The sequence below is a fragment of the Anomaloglossus baeobatrachus genome, chromosome 10, assembly GCF_048569485.1.
Source record: "Anomaloglossus baeobatrachus isolate aAnoBae1 chromosome 10, aAnoBae1.hap1, whole genome shotgun sequence".
NCBI classification, from domain to species: domain Eukaryota; kingdom Metazoa; phylum Chordata; class Amphibia; order Anura; family Aromobatidae; genus Anomaloglossus; species Anomaloglossus baeobatrachus.
In genome coordinates, this window is record NC_134362.1 from 54,360,110 (window position 1) to 54,386,542 (window position 26,433).

General features: G+C 49.1%; 1 protein-coding gene across 2 annotated transcripts in view; it reads right to left on the minus strand.

Annotated features, from left to right (window-relative positions):
* Positions 1–26,433, minus strand: part of POLA2 (DNA polymerase alpha 2, accessory subunit) — a 180,176-nt gene that overhangs the window by 121,134 nt on the left and 32,609 nt on the right. For both annotated transcript variants that reach the window (XM_075326171.1, XM_075326172.1), the window contains exons 6-9: positions 20,748–20,851; positions 18,959–19,155; positions 14,739–14,827; positions 14,421–14,576 (exon numbers count right to left, since the gene is read on the minus strand). In XM_075326171.1, the coding sequence (XP_075182286.1) occupies positions 14,421–14,576; positions 14,739–14,827; positions 18,959–19,155; positions 20,748–20,851 (546 nt within the window). The remainder of the gene's footprint in view (positions 1–14,420; positions 14,577–14,738; positions 14,828–18,958; positions 19,156–20,747; positions 20,852–26,433) is intronic.

The window sequence follows — 26,433 nt, forward strand, 5'->3', positions numbered from 1 at the left end:
TCCTCCCCGGACCTACGGAGGCTGTGATTGGCTGACGAACACCGCTCAGCCAATCACAGCCACTAATGTTTCAGCCATTGAAAACTGCTAAAACATTGAAATCCAGCCATGATCAGTGCAGCTGTAGCCCTGATCATTGGTTGGAGCTGGGTGACCTCAGTTTCACCCGCCCCCAGCTCTGATTGGAGAGACCGGCCTTGTGACCGATCTCTCCAATCACTGTAGATCTGGGGCCAGAGACCGCCACCTCAGCTTCACTCCAGAGTCTGTGGAAGCTGAGAGTGATCGGTAAGTTATAGCCACTGCCCCTGCCCACTTTCAGCCACCGCCGCCGCCACCACCCATTACTATAGGATGGGGACATTACTATAGAATAGGGACAAGGTGGGCACATGACTACAGGATGGGGACAAGGTGGGCACATGACTACAGGATGGGGACAAGGTGGGCACATTACTAAAGGATGGGGACATTACAAGGATGGGCATAATACTATTGGATGGGGACATTACTATAGGATGGGCACAGTACTAAAGGATAGGGACATTACTACAAGGGAACAAGGATGAGAACCTTTACTATAGGATAGGGATAAGGCTGGGCACATTACTATAGAATGGGACAACTATATGATGGGGACAGTACTACAGGATGGGGAGATTGCTACAAGGGGACAAAGATGGGGAACATTACTATAAGATGGGGGACAAGGCTGGACACATTACTACAGGATGGGCACATTACAACAAGATGGGGAACATTACTAAGAAGGGAATTTTGTTACTTACCGTAAATTCCTTTTCTTCTAGCTCTTATTGGGAGACCCAGACGATTGGGGTATAGCTACTGCCCTCCGGAGGCCACACAAAGCACTACACTAAAAAGTGCAAGGCCCCTCCCCTTCTGGCTATACCCCCCCGTGGTATCACGGGTTCTCCAGTTTTAGTGCCAAAGCAAGAAGGAGGAAGCCAATAACTGGTTTAAACAAATTAACTCCGAATAACGTCGGAGAACTGAAAAACCGTTCAACATGAACAACATGTGTACCCGCAAACAACAAAAAAATCCCGAAGGACAACAGGGCGGGTGCTGGGTCTCCCAATAAGAGCTAGAAGAAAAGGAATTTACGGTAAGTAACAAAATTCCCTTCTTCTTCAGCGCTCTATTGGGAGACCCAGACGATTGGGACGTCCAAAAGCTGTCCCTGGGTGGGTAAAGAGATACCTCATGTTAGAGCTGCAAAACAGCCCTCCCCTACGGGGGTGTCACTGCCGCCTGCAGGACTCTTCTACCTAAGCTGGCATCCGCCGAAGCATAGGTATGCACCTGATAATGCTTGGTGAAAGTGTGCAGACTCGACCAGGTAGCTGCCTGACACACTTGTTGAGCCGAAGCCTGGTGTCGTAATGCCCAGGACGCACCCACGGCTCTGGTTGAGTGGGCTTTTAGCCCTGAAGGAACCGGAAGCCCCGCAGAACGGTAGGCCTCTAGAATTGGTTCTTTGATCCATCGAGCCAGGGTGGCTTTAGAAGCCTGCAACCCCTTGCGCGGACCAGCGACAAGGACAAAAAGTGCATCGGAACGGCGCATGGGCGCCGTGCGGGAAATGTAGATTCTGAGTGCTCTCACCAGATCTAGCAAACGTAAGTCCTTTTCATACCGGTGAACCGGATGAGGACAAAAGGAAGGCAAGGATATATCCTGATTAAGATGAAACGAGGATACGACCTTAGGGAGAAACTCCGGAATGGGGCGCAGCACTACCTTGTCCTGGTGGAACACCAGGAAGGGAGCCTTGGATGACAGAGCTGCCAGCTCCGACACTCGCCGAAGCGATGTGATCGCAACAAGAAACGCCACTTTCTGTGACAGGCGAGAAAAGGAAACTTCCTTCAGAGGCTCGAAAGGCGGCTTCTGGAGAGCAACTAGTACCCTGTTCAGATCCCATGGATCTAACGGCCGCCTGTACGGGGGCACAATATGACAGACCCCCTGCAGGAACGTGCGCACCTTAGGAAGACGTGCTAGACGCTTCTGAAAAAACACGGATAGTGCCGAGACTTGCCCTTTAAGGGAGCTGAGCGACAAGCCCTTTTCCAACCCCGATTGCAGGAAGGAAAGAAATTTGGGCAATGCAAATGGCCAAGGGGATACTCTCTGTGCAGAGCACCAGGATAAGAAAATCTTCCACGTTCTGTGGTAGATCTTAGCAGACGTTGACTTCCTAGCTTGTCTCATTGTGGCTACGACTCCTTGAGATAATCCTGCGGACGCTAGGATCCAGGACTCAATGGCCACACAGTCAGGTTCAGGGCCGCAGAATTCTGATGGAAAAACGGCCCTTGGGACAGTAAGTCTGGTCGGTCTGGCAGTGACCACGGTCGACCGACCGTGAGATGCCACAGATCCGGATACCACGACCTCCTCGGCCAGTCTGGGGCGACGAGTATGACGCGGCTGCAATCGGATCTGATCTTGCGTAACACTCTGGGCAAGAGTGCCAGAGGTGGGAAGACGTATGGGAGCCGGAACTGCGACCAATCTTGAACTAATGCGTCTGCCGCCAGAGCTCTTTGATCGCGCGACCTCGCCATGAATGCCGGGACCTTGTTGTTGTGCCGGGACGCCATTAGGTCGACGTCCGGCACTCCCCATCGGCGACAGATTTCCTGAAACACGTCCGGGTGAAGGGACCACTCCCCTGCGTCCATGCCCTGGCGACTGAGGAAGTCTGCTTCCCAATTTTCTACGCCTGGGATGTGAACCGCGGATATGGTGGAGGCTGTGTCCTCCACCCACATTAGAATGCGCCGGACTTCTTGGAATGCTTGCCGACTGCGCGTCCCTCCTTGGTGGTTGATGTATGCCACCGCTGTGGAGTTGTCCGACTGGATTCGGATCTGCTTTCCTTCCAGCCACTGTTGGAAGGCCAGTAGGGCAAGATACACTGCCCTGATTTCCAGAACATTGATCTGAAGGGTGGACTCCTGCGGAGTCCACGTCCCCTGGGCCCTGTGGTGGAGAAACACTGCTCCCCACCCTGACAGACTCGCATCTGTCGTGACCACTGCCCAGGATGGGGGCAGGAAGGATCTTCCCTGAGACAATGAGGTGGGAAGGAGCCACCATTGTAGAGAGTCCTTGGCCGTCTGGGAAAGAGAGACTTTCCTGTCCAGGGACGTTGACTTCCCGTCCCATTGGCGGAGAATGTCCCATTGAAGTGGACGCAGATGAAACTGCGCAAAGGGAACTGCTTCCATGGCTGCCACCATCTTCCCGAGGAAGTGCATGAGGCGCCGTAAGGGGTGCGACTGGCCTTGAAGGAGGGATTGCACCCCTGTCTGTAGGGACCGCTGCTTGCTCAGCAGAAGCTTCACTCTCGCTGCTCGAGTATGAAACTCCATGCCAAGATACTTTAGCGACTGTGACGGTGACAGATTCGACTTTGGAAAGTTGATGATCCATCCGAACGTCTGTAGAGTCTCCAGCGTAGCATGTAGACTGAGTTGGCATGCCTCTTGAGAGGGTGCCTTGACAAGTAGATCGTCCAGGTAAGGGATCACCGAGTGTCCCTGAGAGTGCAAGACTGCTACCACCGCCGCCATGACCTTGGTGAAGACCCGGGGGGCTGTCGCCAGACCGAATGGCAGAGCTACGAACTGAAGATGGTCGTTTCCTATCACAAAACGTAGAAAACGTTGATGTTCTGTAGCAATTGGCACGTGGAGATAAGCATCTTTGATGTCTATTGAGGCAAGGAAGTCTCCTTGAGACATTGAGGCAACGACAGAGCGGAGGGTTTCCATCCGGAACCGTCTGGCGTGCACATGTTTGTTGAGCAGCTTTAGATCCAGAACAGGACGGAACGAGCCGTCCTTTTTTGGAACCACAAAGAGATTGGAGTAAAACCCTCGCCCTTGTTCCTGAGGCGGTACAGGAACCACTACTCCTTCCGCTCTTAGGGAGTCCACCGCCTGCAGCAGGGCATCTGCTCGGTCTGGATGCGGGGAGGTTCTGAAGAACCGAGCTGGAGGACGAGAACTGAACTCGATTCTGTACCCGCGAGACAAAATATTTGTCACCCACCGGTCTTTGACCTGTGACATCCAAATGTCGGAAAAGCGGGAGAGCCTGCCCCCAACCGGAGATGCGGAGGGGGGGGGCTGGAAGTCATGAGGTAGCCGCTTTGGAAGCGGTTCCACCATTTGCTTTCTTGGGGCGTGCGTGAGCCCGCCAGGAATCTGAGACTCTTTGCGTCCTCTGAGTCCCTTTGGACGAGGAGAATTGTGTCTTGCCCGAACCTCGAAAGGACTGAAACCTCTGCTGCCATTTTTTCTGCTGAGGTTTGTTTGATCTGGGCTGGGGTAAGGAAGAGTCTTTACCCTTGGACTGTTTAATGATGTCAGCCAATGGCTCGCCAAACAGTCTATCTCTAGATAAAGGCAAGCTGGTTAAACATTTTTTGGAACCAGCATCTGCTTTCCAGTCCTTTAACCACAAGGCTCTGCGCAAAACTACCGAATTGGCGGACGCCATTGAGGTGCGGCTGGTAGATTCTAGGACCGCATTGATAGCGTAAGACGCAAACGCAGACATCTGCGAGGTAAGGGACGCCACTTGCGGCGCCGCTGGATGTATGATAGCATCCACTTTTGCTAAACCAGCTGAAATAGCTTGGAGTGCCCATACGGCTGCGAATGCTGGAGCAAACGACGCGCCGATAGCTTCATAGACAGATTTTAACCAAAGGTCCATCTGTCTGTCATTGGCATCCTTAAGTGAAGCGCCATCCTCCACTGCAACTATGGATCTAGCTGCAAGTTTGGAAATCGGGGGGTCTACTTTTGGACACTGGGTCCAGCGCTTGACCACATCAGGGGGGAAAGGAAAACGTGTATCCTTAGAACGTTTAGAGAAACGCCTTTCTGGATGAGCGTCGTGTTTCTGGATTGATTCTCTGAAGTCAGAGTGATCCAAGAAAGCACTCAATTTACGCTTGGGATAGAGGAAACGAAACTTCTCCTGCTCTGCAGCTGCCTCCTCTGCAGAAGGGGCTGGGGGAGAAATATCCAACAGCCTATTGATGGCTGAGATAAGATCGTTTACCATGGCGTCCCCATCCGGGGTATCCAGATTGAGAGGGGTTCCAGGATAAGACTCCTGATCACTCTCTTCAGACGCATCACAGGGCGACTGATTGCGCTGAGACCCTGAGCAGTGTGATGACGTTGAGGGTCTTTCCCAGCGAGCTCGCTTAGGGTGGCTGGGGCTATCATCTGAGTCATAATACTCAGCCTGGGAAGCCGGGGACCCCCTTGCAGTCTGGACTAATTCCAACTGAGGGGGATTAGAGGACAGAGACCTCGCCGTGTCCATAGACTGAGCCCCAGTCATGGATTGCAAAGTTTCAAGGATTTTTGCCATAGTCACAGACATTCCATCAGCAAAAGCTGCAAAGTCTGTCCCTGACACCGGGGCAGGACTTACAAGCGTCTCAGCCTGGGTCACTACCCCTCCGGACTCCGGCTGGCGAAGCAGCACCGGATATGAGCATTGCACACAATGTGGGTCTTTGGAACCTGCTGGTAGAGCAGCCCCACATGCAGCACACGCAGTGTACACAGCCCTAGCCTTGGCAGCCTTGCGTTTTGTGGATGACATGTTGCTGCCTCCTCAGAGCGATCTGGGGTATCCAGCCAGGAAGCGACCTCACAGTGCAAGAAATCACTAAATATATATATCTGGTGACACAGTACACCAATACACAGTGAGGCACTAGAGGGGCCAGCTGAAATGCCGCTTACCGCCCGCTTAAGAGCGGGTGTGTGGTATCCAAAAGCCCCCTAGTCCAGGTCTCCCAGAGCCTTGCGTCCTTCCTCCAGCCAGACTGCATGTAATGGCTGCCGGCGTCCTGAGAGAGGAGGAGGGGCGGGCCCTGGGCGTTCCTGACTAAGAGCGGGAAGCCTGCTTCCCTCTGTGCCTAGTGAGAGGGCTGGAGCATGTAAATCAGGCTCCAGCCCTCGTCGCTGCGGTGAAACAGCGTCTCTCCCCTACCCTGATTGACAGGGTGGGGGCGGGAACGAAGCGGAGCTAGGCCGCAAAAGCCGGGGACTGGATTTATAAACGCCGCCGCCGTAAAAGCGCGGTCGGCGTGTCCCCGGCGCACCACAAGTCACAGCAGCGCCGCCCGGTCCAGTGGGGGTCGGCGCTGCGTTCCCACACTACAAAGTCCCCCAGTAAACTGTAGGGACACTAACTCCCACGTTACGGTCCCCGGCGCACTACAACACCCAGCCAGCCCGGAGTGCGTCTGTGCCTGCCGGGGACACAGAGTACCTGTATGATGCAGGGCCATGTCCCTGATTGTACTCATGCTCCGAATCCATCAGGTTCTATGGGTCTGTGGATGGAGCCCGGCGTCAGAGCTTAGAGGCCGGCAGGATCCCACTTCCACAGAGCCCTACAAGGGGATGTGGAAGGAAAACAGCATGTGGGGCTCCAGCCCCTGTACCAGCAATAGGTACCTCAACCTTACAACACCATCCACGGGTGAGAAGGGAGCATGCTGGGGGCCCTATATGGGCCCTCTTTTCTTCCATCCGAAATAGTCAGCAGCTACTGCTGACTAAAATCTGTGGAGCCATGCGTGGATGTCTGACCTCCTTCGCACAAAGCTTGAAAACTGGAGAACCCGTGATACCACGGGGGGGTATAGCCAGAAGGGGAGGGGCCTTGCACTTTTTAGTGTAGTGCTTTGTGTGGCCTCCGGAGGGCAGTAGCTATACCCCAATCGTCTGGGTCTCCCAATAGAGCGCTGAAGAAAAGATGTTGGCCAAAATTTCTACAGTGCCTACAAGAAGTCTTCAACCCCCTGCAGATTTAGCAGGTTTGATAAGATGCAAATAAGTTAGAGCCTGCAAACTTCAAACAAGAGCAGGATTTATTAACAGATGCATAAATCTTACAAACCAACAAGTTATGTTGCTCAGTTAAATTTTAATAAATTTTCAACATAAAAGTGTGGGTCAATTATTATTCAACCCCTAGGTTTAATATTTTGTGGAATAACCCTTGTTTGCAATTACAGCTAATAATCGTCTTTTATAAGACCCGATCAGGCCGGCACAGGTCTCTGGAGTTATCTTGGCCCACTCCTCCATGCAGATCTTCTCCAAGTTATCTAGGTTCTTTGGGTGTCTCATGTGGACTTTAATCTTGAACCAGTCTGTCTCAGAGTCCTCCAAGTGATCATGAGCAAACTGTAGACGAGCCTTGACATGACGCTTTGAAAGTAAAAGGTACCTTACGGGCTCATCTGGAACGGAGACCATTGCGGTGGAGTACGTTACTTATGGTATTGACTGAAACCAATGTCCCCATTGCCATGAGATCTTCCTGGAGCTGCTTCCTTGTTGTCCTTGGGTTAGCCTTGACTCTTCGGACAAGCCTGGCCTCGGCATGGGTGGAAAATTTCAAAGGCTGTCCAGGCCGTGGAAGGCTAACCGTAGTTCCATAAGCCTTCCACTTCCGGATGATGCTCCCAACAGTAGAGACAGGTAGGCCCAACTCCTTGGAAAGGGTTTTGTACCCCTTGCCAGCCTTGTGACCCTCCACGATCTTGTCTCTGATGGCCTTGGAATGCTCCTTTTGTCTTTCCCATGTTGACCAAGTATGAGTGCTGTTCACAAGTTTGGGGAGGGACTTAATTAGTCAGAAAAGGCTGGAAAAAGAGATAATTAATCCAAACATGTGAAGCTCATTGTTCTTTGTGCCGGAAATACTTCTTAATACTTTAGGGGAACCAAACAGAATTCTTGTGGTTTGAGGGGTTGAATAATAAATGACCTCTGAATAAACTTTTCACAATTTAAAAAAAAAATAAAAAAAGAAATAACATTCTTTTTTGCTGCAGTGCATTTCACACTTCCAGGCTGATCTACAGTCCAAATGTCACAATGCCAAGTTAATTCCGAATGTGTAAACCTGCTAAATCTGCAGGGGGTTGAATACTACTTGTAGGCACTGTATATAGTGATAATTGTAACACTATTAGTTACAAGAAAGGGAAACAATGTAAAGAAGGGAATTTTGTTACTTACCGTAAATTCCTTTTCTTCTAGCTCCTATTGGGAGACCCAGACGATTGGGTGTATAGCACTGCCTCCGGAGGCCACACAAAGCATTACACTAAAAAGTGTAAGGCCCCTCCCCTTCTGGCTATACACCCCCCGTGGGATCACGGGCTGCTCAGTTTTAGTGCTAAAGCAAGAAGGAGGAAAGCCAATAACTGGTTTAAACAAATTCACTCCGAAGTAACATCGGAGAACTGAAAACCGTTCAACATGAACAACATGTGTACCCGAAAAAAACCAACAATCCCGAAGGACAACAGGGCGGGTGCTGGGTCTCCCAATAGGAGCTAGAAGAAAAGGAATTTACGGTAAGTAACAAAATTCCCTTCTTCTTCGGCGCTCCATTGGGAGACCCAGACGATTGGGACGTCCAAAAGCAGTCCCTGGGTGGGTAAAGAAATACCTCATGTTAGAGCTGCAAAGACAGCCTTCCCCTACGGGGAGGTAACTGCCGCCTGCAGGACTCTTCTACCTAGGCTGGCGTCCGCCGAAGCATAGGTATGCACCTGATAATGTTTGGTGAAAGTGTGCAGACTCGACCAGGTAGCTGCCTGGCACACCTGTTGAGCCGTAGCCTGGTGTCGTAATGCCCAGGACGCACCCACGGCTCTGGTAGAGTGGGCCTTCAGCCCTGATGGAACCGGAAGCCCAGCAGAACGGTAGGCTTCAAGAATTGGTTCTTTGATCCATCGAGCCAGGGTGGCTTTGGAAGCCTGCGACCCTTTGCGCTTACCAGCGACAAGGACAAAGAGTGCATCCGAGCGGCGCAGGGGCGCCGTGCGGGAAATGTAGATTCTGAGTGCTCTCACCAGATCTAACAAATGTAAATCCTTTTCATACCGAAGAACTGGATGAGGACAAAAGGAAGGCAAGGAGATATCCTGATTAAGATGAAAAGAGGATACCACCTTAGGGAGAAACTCCTGAATGGGGCGCAGCACTACCTTGTCCTGGTGGAACACCAGGAAGGGAGCCTTGGATGACAGCGCTGCTAGCTCAGACACTCTCCGAAGAGACGTGACCGCCACTAGAAAGGCCACTTTCTGTGAGAGACGAGAAAGTGAAACATCCCTCAGAGGCTCGAAGGGCGGCTTCTGGAGAGCAACTAGTACCCTGTTTAGATCCCATGGATCTAACGGCCGCCTGTACGGAGGGACGATATGACAAACCCCCTGCAGGAACGTGCGCACCTGAGGAAGTCGTGCTAGACGCTTCTGAAAAAACACGGATAGTGCCGAGACTTGCCCTTTAAGGGAGCCGAGCGACAAGCCCTTTTCCAACCCAGATTGCAGGAAGGAAAGAAAAGTAGGTAACGCGAATGGCCAGGGGGATACTCCTTGTGCAGAGCACCAGGATAAGAAAATCCTCCACGTTCTGTGGTAGATCTTAGCAGAAGTGGACTTCCTAGCCTGTCTCATGGTGGCAACGACTCCTTGGGATAATCCTGAAGACGCTAGGATCCAGGACTCAATGGCCACACAGTCAGGTTCAGGGCCGCAGAATTCCGATGGAAAAACGGCCCTTGGGACAGTAAGTCTGGTCGGTCTGGTAGTGTCCACGGTTGGCCGACCGTGAGATGCCACAGATCCGGGTACCACGACCTCCTCGGCCAGTCTGGGGCGACGAGTATGACGCGGCTGCAATCGGATCTGATCTTGCGTAGCACTCTGGGCAAGAGTGCCAGAGGTGGGAACACATAAGGGAGCCGGAACTGCGACCAATCTTGCACTAAGGCGTCTGCCGCCAGAGCTCTTTGATCGCGAGACCGCGCCATGAACGTCGGGACCTTGTTGTTGTGCCGCGACGCCATTAGGTCGACGTCCGGCACCCCCCAGCGGCGACAGATTTCCTGAAACACGTCCGGGTGAAGGGACCATTCCCCTGCGTCCATACCCTGGCGACTGAGGAAGTCTGCTTCCCAGTTTTCTACGCCCGGGATGTGAACCGCTGATATGGTGGATGCTCTGTCCTCCACCCACAACAGAATCCGCCGGACTTTCTGGAAGGCTTGCCGACTGCGTGTCCCTCCTTGGTGGTTGATGTATGCCACCGCTGTGGAGTTGTCCGACTGAATTCGGATCTGCTTTCCTTCCAGCCACTGCTGGAAGGCTAGTAGGGCAAGATACACTGCCCTGATTTCCAGAACATTGATCTGAAGGGTGGACTCCTGCTGAGTCCACGTCCCTTGAGCCCTGTGGTGGAGAAAAACTGCTCCCCACCCTGACAGACTCGCGTCTGTCGTGACCACTGCCCAGGATGGGGGTAGGAATGATCTTCCCTGTGATAATGAGGTGGGAAGAAGCCACCATTGCAGAGAGTCCTTGGCAGTCTGGGAAAGGGAGACTTTCCTGTCCAGGGAAGTTGACTTCCCGTCCCATTGGCGGAGAATGTCCCATTGAAGTGGGCGCAGATGAAACTGTGCAAACGGGACTGCCTCCATTGCTGCCACCATCTTCCCTAGGAAGTGCATGAGGCGCCTTAAGGAGTGCGACTGACCATGAAGGAGAGACTGTACCCCTGTCTGTAGTGACCGCTGCTTGTCCAGCGGAAGCTTCACTATCGCTGAGAGAGTATGAAACTCCATGCCAAGATACGTTAGTGATTGAGTCGGTGACAGATTTGACTTTGAAAAGTTGATGATCCACCCGAAAGTCTGGAGAGTCTCCAGCGCAACATTCAGGCTGTGTTGGCATGCCTCTTGAGAGGGTGCTTTGACAAGTAGATCGTCCAAGTAAGGGATCACCGAGTGTCCCTGGGAGTGCAAGACTGCTACCACTGCCGCCATGACCTTGGTGAAAACCCGTGGGGCTGTCGCCAGACCAAATGGCAGAGCTACGAACTGGAGATGTTCGTCTCTTATCACAAAACGTAGAAAACGTTGGTGCTCTGTAGCAATCGGCACGTGGAGATAAGCATCTTTGATGTCTATTGATGCAAGGAAATCTCCTTGAGACATTGAGGCAATGACGGAGCGGAGGGATTCCATCCGGAACCGCCTGGCGTTCACATGCTTGTTGAGCAGCTTTAGGTCCAGAACAGGACGGAACGAGCCGTCCTTTTTTGGAACCACGAAGAGATTGGAGTAAAAACCTTGCCCTTGTTCCTGCAGAGGAACAGGGATCACCACTCCTTCTGCTCTTAGTGAGCCCACCGCCTGCAGAAGAGCATCTGCTCGGTCGGGATGTGGGGAAGTTCTGAAGAACCGAGGCGGAGGACGAGAACTGAACTCTATCCTGTACCCGTGAGACAAAATGTCTGTTACCCACCGGTCCTTGACCTGTGGCAGCCAAATGACGCAAAAGCGGGAGAGCCTGCCACCGACCGAGGATGCGGAGGGAGGAGGCCGAAAGTCATGAGGCAGCCGCCTTGGAAGCGGTTCCTCCGGTTGCTTTCTTGGGGCGTGAGTGAGCCCGCCAGGAATCTGAGCCCCTTTGCTCCTTCTGAGTCCCTTTGGACGAGGAGAATTGGGCCTTGCCGGAGCCTCGAAAGGACCGAAACCTCGACTGCCACCTCCTTTGTTGAGGTTTGCTTGATCTGGGCTGGGGTAAGGAGGAGTCTTTACCCTTGGATTGTTTAATGATTTCAGCCAATTGCTCACCAAACAGTCTGTCTACAGATAGTGGCAAGCTGGTTAAACATTTTTTGGAAGCAGAATCCGCTTTCCATTCTTTTAACCACAAGGCTCTGCGCAAAACCACCGAGTTGGCAGACGCCATTGAGGTACGGCTCGTAGAGTCCAGGACAGCGTTGATAGCATAGGTCGCAAACGCAGACATTTGCGAAGTTAAGGACTCCACTTGCGGCACTGCTGGACGTATGATAGAGTCCACCTGTGCCAGACCAGCTGAAATAGCTTGGAGTGCCCACACGGCCGCGAATGCTGGAGCAAACGACGCGCCGATAGCTTCATAGACAGATTTCAACCAAAGGTCCATCTGTCTGTCATTGGCATCCTTAAGTGAAGCCCCATCCTCCACTGCAACTATGGATCTAGCCGCAAGCCTGGAGATTGGGGGATCCACCTTTGGACACTGGGTCCAGCGTTTGACCACGTCAGGGGGAAAGGGATAACGTGTATCCTTAAGACGTTTGGAGAAACGCTTGTCTGGATAAGCATGGTGTTTCTGGACTGATTCTCTGAAGTCAGCGTGGTCCAGAAAAGTACTCAGTTTACGCTTGGGATACCTGAAATGGAACTTCTCCTGCTGTGCAGCTGCCTCTTCTGCTGAAGGGGCTGGGGGAGAAATATCCAACAGTCTATTGATGGCCGCTATAAGGTCATTTACCATGGCGTCACCATCAGGAGTATCCAGATTGAGAGCGGTCTCAGGATTAGACTCCTGATCACCCTCCTCTGTCTCATCATGCAGAGACTCTTCTCGCTGAGACCCTGATCCGCGTGATGACGTGGAGGGTCTCTCCCAGCGAGCTCGCTTAGGCTGCCTGGGACTGTCATCTGAATCAGAGCCGTCAGGCTGAGATGCCTGGGACCCCCTTGAAGCACGGATTAACTCCAACTGAGGGGGACCGGGGAACATTGACGCAGCAGTGTCCATGGTCTGAGTAACTGGCCTGGCCTGCAAGGTCTCTAGGATTTTTGTCATAGTGACAGACATCTTGTCAGCAAAAACTGCAAACTCTGTCCCCGTCACCGGGACAGGGTTCACCGGTGACTCTGCCTGGGCCACTACCACCATAGACTCCGGCTGACGAAGTGGCACAGGGACCGAACATTGCACACAATGGGGGTCATTGGAACCTGCCGGTAGATCAGCCCCACAAGCGGCACAAGTAGCGTATACAGCCTGTGTCTTGGCACCCTTGCGTTTTGCGGATGACATGTTGTCGTCTCCTCAGAGCAATATAGGGTATACAGCCAAGAAGCGACCTTACAGTGCAATATATATATATATATGGTATAGAGAAAAAAATACACCAATATAACACTGTGGCACTAGTGGGGCCAGCACTAATGTGCTGCTTACCGCCCGCTTAACGCGGGTGTGTGGTCGCCAGAAATCCCTTGTCTGGGTCTCCCAGAGCCTGTGTCCGTTCTCCAGCCAGACTGCATGTAGGAATGGCTGCCGGCGTCCTGTGGAGAGGGGCGGGCCCTGGGCGTGTGCAGACAAAGTGCGGGAAACCTGCGCCCCACTGTGCTCAGTGAGAGGGCTGGAGTATGTAAATAAGACTCCAGCCCTCGGCGCTGACTATCGTACAGCGTCTCTCCCTTGCCCTGATTGACAGGGTGGGGGCGGGAACGAAGCGGAGCTAGGCCGCAAAAGCCGGGGACTAGATTTATAAGCGCCGCCGTCGTAAAAGCACGGTCGGCGCTAAGTCCCCGGCGCACCACAAGTCTCAGCCGCGCCGCCGCTCCAGGGGCGGCCGGCGCGTCAGTCCCCAACACATAAAGTCCCTCAGAGAAACTGCAGTGACTGTAACCCCAGCGCACAGCGCTACTGTCCCCGGCGCACTAGCACACCCAGCAAGTCTGGAGTGTGCGCGGCCTGTCCATACGGGGACACAGAGTACCTGAATGTTGCAGGGCCTTGTCCCTGAACGGTACCCAGCTCCGTATCCAGCAGGTTCTACGGGTCTGTGGATGGAGCCCGGCCTCAGGGCTTGGGGGCCGGTAAGATCCCACTTCCTCAGAGCCCCTCAGGGGGATGGGGAAGGAAAGCAGCATGTGGGCTCCAGCCTCCGTACCCACAATGGGTACCTCAACCTTAACAAACACCGCCAATAGGAATGGGGTGAGAAGGGAGCATGCTGGGGGCCCTAGTATGGGCCCTCTTTTTTTCCATCCGATATAGTCAGCAGCTACTGCTGACTAAACAGTGGAGCTATGCGTGGATGTCTGACCTCCTTCGCACAAAGCTTGAAAACTGAGCAGCCCGTGATCCCACGGGGGGTGTATAGCCAGAAGGGGAGGGGCCTTACACTTTTTAGTGTAATGCTTTGTGTGGCCTCCGGAGGCAGTGCTATACACCCAATCGTCTGGGTCTCCCAATGGAGCGCCGAAGAAAAAAAAAAAAAAAAAAAAAAAAGAAGAGGCATGACTTTTTTCCCCATCACATTTTTTTTTTATATATATATTTAAACAAAGAATCCGCACATTTATTATAATAAACAAGTGAAAAATGTTCAAAATCAGTGGTCCAAAGGAGTGTAAAAAAAAAATTATTTTTTTCCTCTGTGCGGCCCATACACCCAGCCGAGTTTGAGACCCCTGGCCTAAAAGGAGTTGTAATAATGTAACAAATGTGCTTTGTAAGAAATGCTCATCCATACCTGCCCAGGAAACAGTGAATATTCCTTTAACTCTGACAAGTCCATGGGAACCTGCATTCCTGACGAATGCTCCCGATCGCCCTCAAGGACAACAGATTTGGCGTTCAGCTTCCCATTACTGTCACATCCGATCTGTCCAAGCACCGTCACTGTCTCCTAAAGGCAAGGAAAAAAAATATAAGGAAGAAAAGTCAGATGTGAACTTGACCCAAGATATGTGATCAGTGCACACGGATGAGGGTATTTATTGTGGTGTTAGGTGCAGTAATATGTGGCGCTGGTTGTATTCGGGCAGGTGATGCAGCCGCACAAACTTACCTGCGCTGGAAAAGAAACAGATGTAAATTCTTCAATATGGAAATGATTCTTCAGGGCTTCGCCGAGCTCTTCAATTTTATTGCCCACGGCTGTAATGAAAAACAAGTAGAAAACAGCGAGTGGCAGGTGTTTCCGTAAATAGAAGATAAAAATCAAAAAGACGGCTGAAGAGCGAGACAAAGTCCCTGCGGCTCCAAACTGCGGAGCTGTACAAACCCCCGTCTGCCGCCACACAGTGACATAATGGAATTATTCTCCATGGAGTGTGGAGCTTCTTCCATCAGTTTGTCAAGTTGGGGCAAACTCACCCTCCCCAGGTCCAGCGTAGTCTTCACTGCTGCTCCCAGTGACCGGTATTGCCTGCAGCACTTACAGTTAGGTCCAGAAATCTTTGGACAGTGACACAATTTTCGCGAGTTGGGCTCTGCATGCCACCACATTGGATTTGAAATGAAACCTCTACAACAGAATTCAAGTGCAGATTGTAACGTTTAATTTGAAGGTTTGAACAAAAATATCTGATAGAAATTGTAGGAATTGTCACATTTCTTTACAAACACTCCACATTTTAGGAGGTCAAAAGTAATTGGACAAATAAACCAAACCCAAACAAAATATTTTTATTTTCAATATTTTGTTGCGAATCCTTTGGAGGCAATCACTGCCTTAAGTCTGGAACCCATGGACATCACCAAACGCTGGGTTTCCTCCTTCTTAATGCTTTGCCAGGCCTTTACAGCCGCAGCCTTCAGGTCTTGCTTGTTTGTGGGTCTTTCCGTCTTAAGTCTGGATTTGAGCAAGTGAAATGCATGCTCAATTGGGTTAAGATCTGGTGATTGACTTGGCCATTGCAGAATGTTCCACTTTTTTGCACTCATGAACTCCTGGGTAGCTTTGGCTGTATGCTTGGGGTCATTGTCCATCTGTACTATGAAGCGCCGTCCGATCAACTTTGCGGCATTTGGCTGAATCTGGGCTGAAAGTATATCCCTGTACACTTCAGAATTCATCCGGCTACTCTTGTCTGCTGTTATGTCATCAATAAACACAAGTGACCCAGTGCCATTGAAAGCCATGCATGCCCATGCCATCACGTTGCCTCCACCATGTTTTACAGAGGATGTGGTGTGCCTTGGATCATGTGCCGTTCCCTTTCTTCTCCAAACTTTTTTCTTCCCATCATTCTGGTACAGGTTGATCTTTGTCTCATCTGTCCATAGAATACTTTTCCAGAACTGAGCTGGCTTCATGAGGTGTTTTTCAGCAAATTTAACTCTGGCCTGTCTATTTTTGGAATTGATGAATGGTTTGCATCTAGATGTGAACGCTTTGTATTTACTTTCATGGAGTCTTCTCTTTACTGTTGACTTAGAGACAGATACACCTACTTCACTGAGAGTGTTCTGGACTTCAGTTGATGTTGTGAACGGGTTCTTCTTCACCAAAGAAAGTATGCGGCGATCATCCACCACTGTTGTCATCCGTGGACGCCCAGGCCTTTTTGAGTTCCCAAGCTCACCAGTCAATTCCTTTTTTCTCAGAATGTACCCGACTGTTGATTTTGCTACTCCAAGCATGTCTGCTATCTCTCTGATGGATTTTTTCTTTTTTTTCAGCCTCAGGATGTTCTGCTTCACCTCAATTGAGAGTTCCTTAGACCGCATGTTGTCTGGTCACAGCAACAGCTTCCAAATGCAAAACCACACACCTGTAATCAACCCCAGACCTTTTAACTACTTCATTGATTACAGGTTAACGAGGGAGACGCCTTCAGAGTTAATTGCAGCCCTTAGAGTCCCTTGTCCAATTACTTTTGGTCCCTTGAAAAAGAGGAGGCTATGCATTACAGAGCTATGATTCCTAAACTCTTTCTCCGATTTGGATGTGAAAACTCTCATATTGCAGCTGGGAGTGTGCACTTTCAGCCCATATTATATATATAATTGTATTTCTGAACATGTTTTTGTAAACAGCTAAAATAAAACTTGTGTCACTGTCCAAATATTTCTGGACCTAACTGTATGTCATGTCAACAGTGCTGCAGAAAAACAACATCAGCAGGACGCCAGCGCTGCAGACAGTACCGAACACAGGTGGAGACTCAGCACTGGACCTGGGGATGGTGAGTAAAGCACAGTGGTTTGCTTGAATAACCCCTTTACCACCTGGCGATTTTCTGTTTTTCCCTCCCCTTCTTGTGAACCACCTCTGCCTGTTAACTGCACGTGAGCCCGCATTAAAGGGAGGGAGGCAAACTAGGATGTATAGGTACGTGGTTAAACAAAATGCAGCCAGGGGACAGGGGTTTGCTGCAAGTAAGAAACTCGTTAAATAAAGTCATCCCGTTACATCAAGGCCAATAATAAAAAGACTTCTATAAGCAAACAGTGACTACAGCAGAACCCAACAACAATCAATGGCAATGCCAACCCATAAATATCTGCAGAATCTGGATATACGTAACCACCAGACATGACATGACAAGAGAAAGAGGTGATCTAATAATAATAATAATAATAATAATAATAATAATAATAATAATAATAATAATAATAATAATAATAATAATTATTATAAAAACATAAGCCAAACAAACATTTAAAATCCATGAATGAAAGGACAAGACAAATAAGCCAACAACTAGGATTTAGTCTCCCCCATACAACTCTGTTTCTGGAAAGAACCAACTATGAATCAATGAAAATCCGAATAAAACCAGCCATTAATATGTATCCGAACAACAATACATTGGATACATAAATTATGACATATCCAAATAGTATAATCTAAAAGTTGCACTTTTTTTCCCCCTGATAAAGCCAAATTTTAGTGGCGAAACACATGATGCTTTAACTCCCATTGCTACCTTTTATTAATTTCTCTATAGTTTTCCACAATATTTTCCATCTGGGTCATTTACCAGTTTTCCTGACTGTGCTGGTAGTATGTTACTTATTTTTCATTTCTTGATTCACTTTCATTTGGATCTTTATTGAATATTACACAAATTGTATGACATATCCAAATAGTATATCGAATGTATTGGTAGGTCATAATGTTAATTGAAACGTAAGCCAAACAAAATTAAAATCCATGAATAAAAGGACTAGACAAAAAGCGAACAATACGGGTTTAGTCTCCTCCATAACCCTGTTTCTGGAGGGAACCAACTATGAACCAAAATGAAAAGCCAAATAATAAATAAAAAAAAAAATCTATAAACCAGCTAGTATATATGTATCCGAACAACAATACATCGGATACACATTATATGACATATCCATATAGTATAATATTAAAATAGAGATACAAGTGAATCAAGAAATAAAATAAAGACACAACAAGCAGTGGTAAATGACCCAGATGGAAAATGCTGTGGAAAAACTATAGAGAAATTAATAAAAGGGAGAGATGAGGTGAAAAAAAAAAAAACAAAAAAAGCGTTTCGCCACTAAAGATGTAGCTTCATCAGGGGAAAAGGTACTATATATAGAGATGTCATAATTTGTGTATTCAATGTAATGTTATTCGTGCCAAAGAAACAAAATCTATGAATGAAATGACTAGACAAATAGCCAACAATAAGTGTTTAATATCCCCATACAACCGTTTCTGGAGGGAACCAAATACAAATCAGAACGGAAATTCAAATAAAATAACTAAAAATCTATAAACCAGCCAGTAATATGTATCAGACTAACAATACATTAGATACACAAATTATATGACTTATCCAAATAGTATAATATTCTATAGAGATACAAGTGAATCAAGAAATAAAAAAATAAGTTACAACCAGCACAGTCAAGAAAATTGTTAAAGGACCCAGACAGAAAACGTTGTGGAAAACTATTGAGAAATTAATAAAAGGGAGCGATGGGAGTGAAAGCATCATGCGTTTCGCCACTGAAGATGTGGCTTCATCAGGGGCAAAAGGTGTAAATTTTAGATTATACTATTTGGAGGCGTCATAATGTATGTATTCAATGTATTGTTATTCGGATACATATTAATGGCTGGTTATAGATTTTTATTTGGATTCATAGTGTTTCCCTCCAGTTGCAGGGTTGTATGGGAGAGACTAAAGCCTTAGTGTTGGCTTTTTGTCTAGTCATTTCATTCATGTATGCGGACATCATGGCTATTAGATGAATAGTTTGCATCATAGGAAAGTAACTTCATCAATAACTTTCTTTGAACTGCGACATTTTAATACTTACCTTCTCGGATATCCATCATCTTCTGAAACATGTACTTGTAGGATTTAGTCAGGGACTCCTCCTCTTGTAGGGTTATGGGTTCTACTTTAGTATATTTGCCACTTCCACCACTCCATGAGGTTCCTTGTACGTCTCCGAAAGAGGTCACCACTTCACCCCGGTTGGAGCGAGAGCTGTACTTCTGTGACGGGGTGGCACTGATGTAGAAAAGGGAAATTAGAAATGGGTCTCATATGCCTAGAAAACAGCACAAAATTCTGCCACCTTAAATTCACGCATCTTCACTATGCCCGCTATATTGTGTACCATCTGCCATTTGTCTCATCTTCTTCCCATTTAATAAATAATTGAATTTAACAATTAACAATTCGGATTTTCTTTTTCCTTTAAACAAACCTGCATTATGCCTTACCTCTGTTGCTCCTCCTGGAAATACATGCATAAATTGACAATTTGATGTTATCATGTATACACATTGGCAGTTGTAACTATTGAACTGGGCAGATGGGAGCGGGTCTGTGGAACCGAATAATTTAACCATAAAAAAAAAAAAAAAAGTACATTTGGCGCATTGTACATGCTCTAAAAATGTATCATGCCGAATCCTAAACTCGGCGCTCATCTTACTTTACTCCCCCTTTTGTCTGGGTTTAGATTACACAAATGCTTTGCTCCAAAATTTAAAATCAGTTGTGTCAAGCAAACCAGGGCTTTTAGGACTTTTTATTCTTCTTTGCACAAATTGGGACAGAATTCCGGTGCATTCCAATAAGGATTAAATGTTTTCAAATGTATTAAAATGTCACTACAAAATTGTTAATTACCAACAAACCCCCATAAAGGAAAGATGCATCATGATCTCCTGCAATATTTGTCACAATGGCATAACTTTTTATCCAAAATTATTAACGTTTCGGTCGATTTGACCTTCATCAGGTATTACAGAAAGCTCGAGATATGGTGTAAATAAGCTGTCAGTCTAGATAGAAAACTGCCCCTACGGGTCCGTGGTGCATATGACATATGCACCATGGACCCGGAGAGGCAGTTTTCTATCTCGACTAACAGCTTGCTTACACCATATTACGAGCTTTGTGTAATACCTGATGAAGGTCAATCGACCGAAATGTTAATTTTGAATACACAAATTGCTTGTTCAAATAAAGAACTCATTTCATTTCAAATCATATTGAGTGCTGGATTTTTGGAATATTTTGATACGGAGATGGACCCTACCCAGGCACCATAGAGAACAGGAGTGCTGCACTTCTATATCTATTTTATAACTTTTTATCCACCACTGATTGGCAGCTGCGTGCACTGTGCATAGGCAGAAAACTATCAGGTTGTTTGTTTTTTTTTTAATCGCACATATATACATTATATTTTGCTGAGAAATATCCAGGATCCAATTTTCATCCGATTTTTTATTTTTTTTTTTTTTAATGTACAAGCAGCTGTTTGGGAGCTTAAACACTTTACCAAGAATATTGTCCGACAGCCCTATCTTACAATATTCTAGAAAATATAGTAAAAATTTGCAGCAACAGATAAAAAAAAAAAAAAAAAAAAAATCTACACCTGCACTGTATAAAACAGTTAACTTTGGGTTTTTTTTTTATATACGAGCATTAAATAAAAGTTAACCATCTTATACAGTGCTGGGTACAAACTTTTTTGGCACAGGTTTCTTTACAACAACCTATGAAAAGTCAAAAAGCACTGGATTTCCCCAAAAAAAAAAAAAAAAAAAACAAAAACAAAAAACACCACACTCAAGAGGATCTACCTGGGTGAGAAGGCAGCTGGAGAGAAGAGCAGATGGGGGCTCCGGGTTGGAACGCGCTTGGATTGTGGATTCTCGGGTGTCGATAAAATGCGTTTCTGGGATCCCTGGAGGAAACAAAGGAGATCAAGGACCAAGTCATCAGAGCGATTCATACAACTATTACACTAAAAATTACTCAAAGGCGAATATTTATCCAAAGAAATCGGATGTTGTGCTTCTAAACGGTTTAGAAGGTTCGATCCTACTGACCGACTCCCTTTAAAAACCTGACAAACTAGAAGTAATCTAGTTTTTTTAACCGCTGCAGGACCACCGACTGTAAATAAGGCTGGTTTCAGACCCGTGCGTGGCCCCGCATGCACACGTCCGTTTTTTTTCTCCGGCAGCACGGGTGTCAAACAGATCGCACACTGATGTGATCCGTGTGACACGAACCGGAGAAAACATGTGCCTTGTGAATAAAAAGATTTTCTATATTCACCTGTATCCAGCGGTGCTGCCTCCCGCTCCTGACCCCCGCTCATTATACTCACTGAATATTCACTGCCCTGTGGAGCTGGAAGCAGGAGCAGCCACGGAAACTTCAGTGAAGGGGACCGCATCGCTGGGTGAGTATACAGCAGAGAGTTTAGTTAGTGTGTATGTGTATATGTATACGCACACACACATATATATATATATATATATATATATATATTATACACACACACATACATACATACTGGAAGCCAGAGCATCGCATTGACAGCATGGGGGACTCATCACAGTTCCCAATAAGCTCTGATGAACCTGTGAAGCTGTAGTGCGGGGATCAATCAGGATGTCATCAGAGTTCATTGGGAACTCCAATGACCTCCTGGATATCACTGTGCTTGCAAAATACTCACCTGTCCCCGCGATGTCCTCCTCGGCGGTGCTGTATCCAGCACTGTCCCCGCGATGTTCCGGCTTCCAGGTTCCGAGTGCGGTGAATAATCAATGAATATAATGAGCGGGGTCAGGAGCGGGAGGCAGCAGAGCCGAAGAAAGCAGGCAAATATGGAAATTTTTTATTTCACAGACCCGCGTTTTCTCCGGTACCTGTCACACGTATGCAAACACAGGTGTGACACGTATGACCATAACCATGCGTGTGACTTGTACCTGATTAAACACTGACGTCTGAAACCAGCTTAAATGTCGGCTTCTGCGGGATTTGTGCAGAGCTGACATTTATCAACGGTCTGCAGTCAGGAGAGGATCGTGATCCCCTGCATGCTGCCATTACGGGGTTTCCGGTGCAAAACAAACGTTCTGCCCAGAGACATCACCAGGATCTGATTGTGATCGTTTATGTGCAGCGATCAATAGTGATCACAGCACTTAGAAGTTTCAGAGGTACAGAGAGCTGCTTCTCTTACCTCTCCCGGGTCCCCTGTGACACGATCACTCAGGACCTGAGGGTTGTCATGGCAACAGGAGGTCACACACTGACCTCCTGGTCTGCTATGTACGGTGGCCTGTGAAACTCAGCCTGCAGCCTGACACTGCCTGTATGCATTGCTGTGCTGCTGCATGGAATTGCATTATTCCTGCGATGAGACAAGGAAGAAGGGAATTTTGTTTACTTACCGTAAATTCCTTTTCTTCTAGCTCCAATTGGGAGACCCAGACAATTGGGTGTATAGGCTATGCCTCCGGAGGCCACACAAAGTATTACACTAAAAGTGTAAAGCCCATCCCCTTCTGCCTATACACCCCCCGTGCTCCCACGGGCTTCTCAGTTTTGGTGCAAAAGCAAGAAGGAGGAAAAAATTATAAACTGGTTTAAAGTAAATTCAATCCGAAGGAATATCGGAGAACTGAAACCATTCAACATGAACAACATGTGTACACAAAAAAACAGGGGCGGGTTCTGGGTCTCCCAATTGGAGCTAGAAGAAAAGGAATTTACGGTAAGTAAACAAAATTCCCTTCTTTGTCGCTCCATTGGGAGACCCAGACAATTGGGACGTCCAAAAGCAGTCCCTGGGTGGGTAAATAATACCTCATAATAGAGCCGTAACGGCTCCGTCCTACAGGTGTGCAACCGCCGCCTGAAGGACTCGCCTACCTAGGCTGGCATCTGCCGAAGCATAGGTATGGACCTGATAGTGTTTCGTGAAAGTTTGCAGGCTCGACCAGGTAGCTGCCTGACACACCTGCTGAGCCGTAGCCTGGTGCCGCAAGGCCCAGGACGCTCCCACAGCCCTGGTAGAATGGGCCTTCAGCCCTGAGGGAACCGGAAGCCCCGAGGAACGATAAGCTTCGAGAATTGGTTCCTTGATCCACCGAGCCAGGGTTGATTTGGAAGCTTGTGTCCCTTTACGCTGGCCAGCGACAAGGACAAAGAGTGCATCCGAGCGGCGCAGAGGCACCGTACGAGAAATGTAGAATCTGAGTGCTCTCACCAGATCTAACAAGTGCAAATCCTTTTCACATTGGTGAACTGGATGAGGACAAAAAGAGGGTAAGGAGATATCCTGATTGAGATGAAAGGGGGATACCACCTTCGGGATAAATTCCGGAACCGGACGCAGAACCACCTTGTCCTGGTGAAAAACCAGGAAAGGGGCTTTGCATGACAACGCTGCTAGCTCAGACACTCTCCGAAGTGAAGCGACTGCTACCAGGAAAACCACTTTCTGCGAAAGGCGTGAGAGAGGAATATCCCTCATTGGCTCGAACGGTGGTTTCTGAAGAACCATCAGCACCCTGTTCAGATCCCAGGGTTCTAACGGACGCTTGTAAGGAGGGACGATGTGACAAACCCCCTGCAGGAACGTGCGTACCTGCGGAAGTCTGGCCAGGCGCTTCTGAAAAAAACACAGAGAGCGCCGAGACTTGTCCCTTAAGGGAGCCGAGTGACAATCCCTTTTCCAATCCGGATTGAAGAAAGGACAGAAAAATGGGCAAGGCAAATGGCCAGGGAGAAAAACCCTGAGCAGAGCACCACGACAGGAATATTTTCCACGTCCTGTGGTAGATCTTGGCGGAAGTTGGTTTCCTAGCCTGTCTCATAGTGGCAATGACCTCTTGAGATAATCCAGAAGACGCTAAGATCCAGGACTCAATGGCCACACAGTCAGGTTGAGGGCCGCAGAATTCAGATGGAAAAACGGCCCTTGAGACAGTAGGTCTGGTCGGTCTGGTAGTGCCCACGGTTGGCCGACCGTGAGATGCCACAGATCCGGGTACCACGACCTCCTCGGCCAGTCTGGGGCGACGAGGATGGCGCGGCAGCAGTCGGCCCTGATCTTGCGTAACACTCTGGGCAACAGTGCCAACGGAGGAAACACATAAGGGAGTTGAAACTGCGATCAATCCTGAACTAAGGCGTCTGCCGCCAGAGCTCTGTGATCGTGAGATCGTGCCATGAATGCCGTGACCTTGTTGTTGTGCCGGGACGCCATTAGGTCGACGTCCGGCATCCCCCCGCGGCAACAGATCTCCTGAAACACGTCCGGGTGAAGGGACCATTCTCCTGCGTCCATGCCCTGGCGGCTGAGAAAGTCTGCTTCCCAGTTTTCTACGCCCGGGATGTGGACTGCGGATATGGTGGAGGCCGTGGCTTCCACCCACCTCAAAATCCGCCGGACTTCCTGGAAGGCTTGCCGACTGCGTGTTCCCCCTTGGTGGTTGATGTAAGCCACCGCTGTGGAGTTGTCCGACTGAATTCGGATCTGCTTGCCTTCCAGCCACTGCTGGAACGCTTTTAGGGCAAGATACACTGCCCTGATCTCCAGAACATTGATCTGAAGTGAGGACTCTTGCTGAGTCCACGTACCCTGGGCCAGGTGGTGGAGAAAAACTGCTCCCCACCCTGACAGACTCGCGTCCGTCGTGACCACCGCCCAGGATGGGGGTAGGAAAGATTTCCCCTTCGATAATGAAGTGGGAAGAAGCCACCACCGAAGGGAAGCTTTGGTTGCCTGAGAGAGAGACGTTCCTGTCGAGGGACGTCGGCTTCCTGTCCCATTTGCGTAGGATGTCCCATTGAAGAGGACGCAGGTGAAACTGCGCAAAAGGAACTGCCTCCATTGCTGCTACCATCTTCCCTAGGAAGTGCATGAGGCGCCTCAGGGGGTGAGACTGGCCTTGCAGGAGGGATTGCACCCCTGTCTGTAGTGAACGCTGTTTGTTCAGCGGAAGCTTCACTATCGCTGCTAGAGTATGAAACTCCATGCCAAGATATGTTAGTGATTGGGCCGGTGTCAGATTTGACTTTGGGAAATTGATGATCCACCCGAAACTCTGGAGAGTCTCCAGAGTAGCGTTGAGGCTGTGTTGGCATGCCTCTTGAGAGGGTGCCTTGACCAGCAGATCGTCTAAGTAAGGGATCACCGAGTGACCCTGAGAGTGGAGGACCGCAACTACTGTAGCCATGACCTTGGTGAAAACCCGTGGGGCTGTCGCCAGGCCGAACGGCAGTGCCACGAACTGAAGGTGTTCGTGTCCTATGGCGAAGCGCAGGAAGCGCTGATGCTCTGGAGCAATCGGTACGTGGAGATAAGCATCTTTGATATCGATCGATGCAAGGAAATCTCCTTGGGACATTGAGGCGATGACGGAGCGGAGGGATTCCATCCGGAACCGCCTGGTCTTTACGTGTTTGTTGAGAAGTTTCAGGTCCAGGACAGGACGGAAAGACCCGTCCTTCTTTGGAACCACAAACAGGTTGGAGTAAAAACCGTGACCCTGTTGCTGAAGAGGAACAGGGACCACCACTCCTTCCGCCTTCAGAGTGCCCACCGCCTGCAGAAGAGCATCGGCTCGCTCGGGCGGCGGAGATGTTCTGAAGAATCGAGTCGGAGGACGAGAGCTGAACTCTATCCTGTAACCGTGAGACAGAATGTCTCTCACCCAACGGTCTTTTACCTGTGGCAGCCAGGTGTCGCAAAAGCGGGAGAGCCTGCCACCGACCGAGGATGCGGTGTGAGGAGGCCGTAAGTCATGAGGAAGCCGCCTTGGTAGCGGCACCTCCGGCGGTCTTTTTTGGGCGTGCCTTAGACCGCCATGAATCGGAGTTCCTCTGATCCTTCTGAGGCCTTTTGGACGAGGAGAATTGGGACCTGCCCGCACCCCGAAAGGACCGAAACCTCGACTGTCCCCTCCTCTGTTGGGGTATGTTTGGTTTGGCCTGGGGTAAGGATGTTTCCTTTCCCTTGGATTGTTTGATGATTTCATCCAATCTCTCGCCAAACAAACGGTCGCCAGAAATTGGCAAACCGGTTAAGCACTTTTTGGAAGCCGAATCTGCCTTCCATTCCCGTAGCCACAACGCCCTGCGTATTGCCACCGAATTGTCGGCTGCAACCGCCGTACGGCTCGCAGAGTCCAGGATAGCATTAATAGCGTAGGACGCAAATGCCGACGTTTGAGAGGTTATGGACGCCACTTGCGGCGCAGACGTACGTGTGAGTGCGTCAATTTGCGCTTGACCCGCTGAGATAGCTTGGAGTGCCCATACGGCTGCGAATGCTGGAGCAAAAGACGCGCCGATAGCTTCATAGATGGATTTCAACCAGAGCTCCATCTGTCTGTCAGTGGCATCCTTGAGTGAAGCCCCATCTTCAACTGCAACTATGGATCTAGCCGCCAGTCTGGAGATTGGAGGATCCACCTTGGGACACTGAGTCCAGCCCTTGACCACATCAGGGGGGAAGGG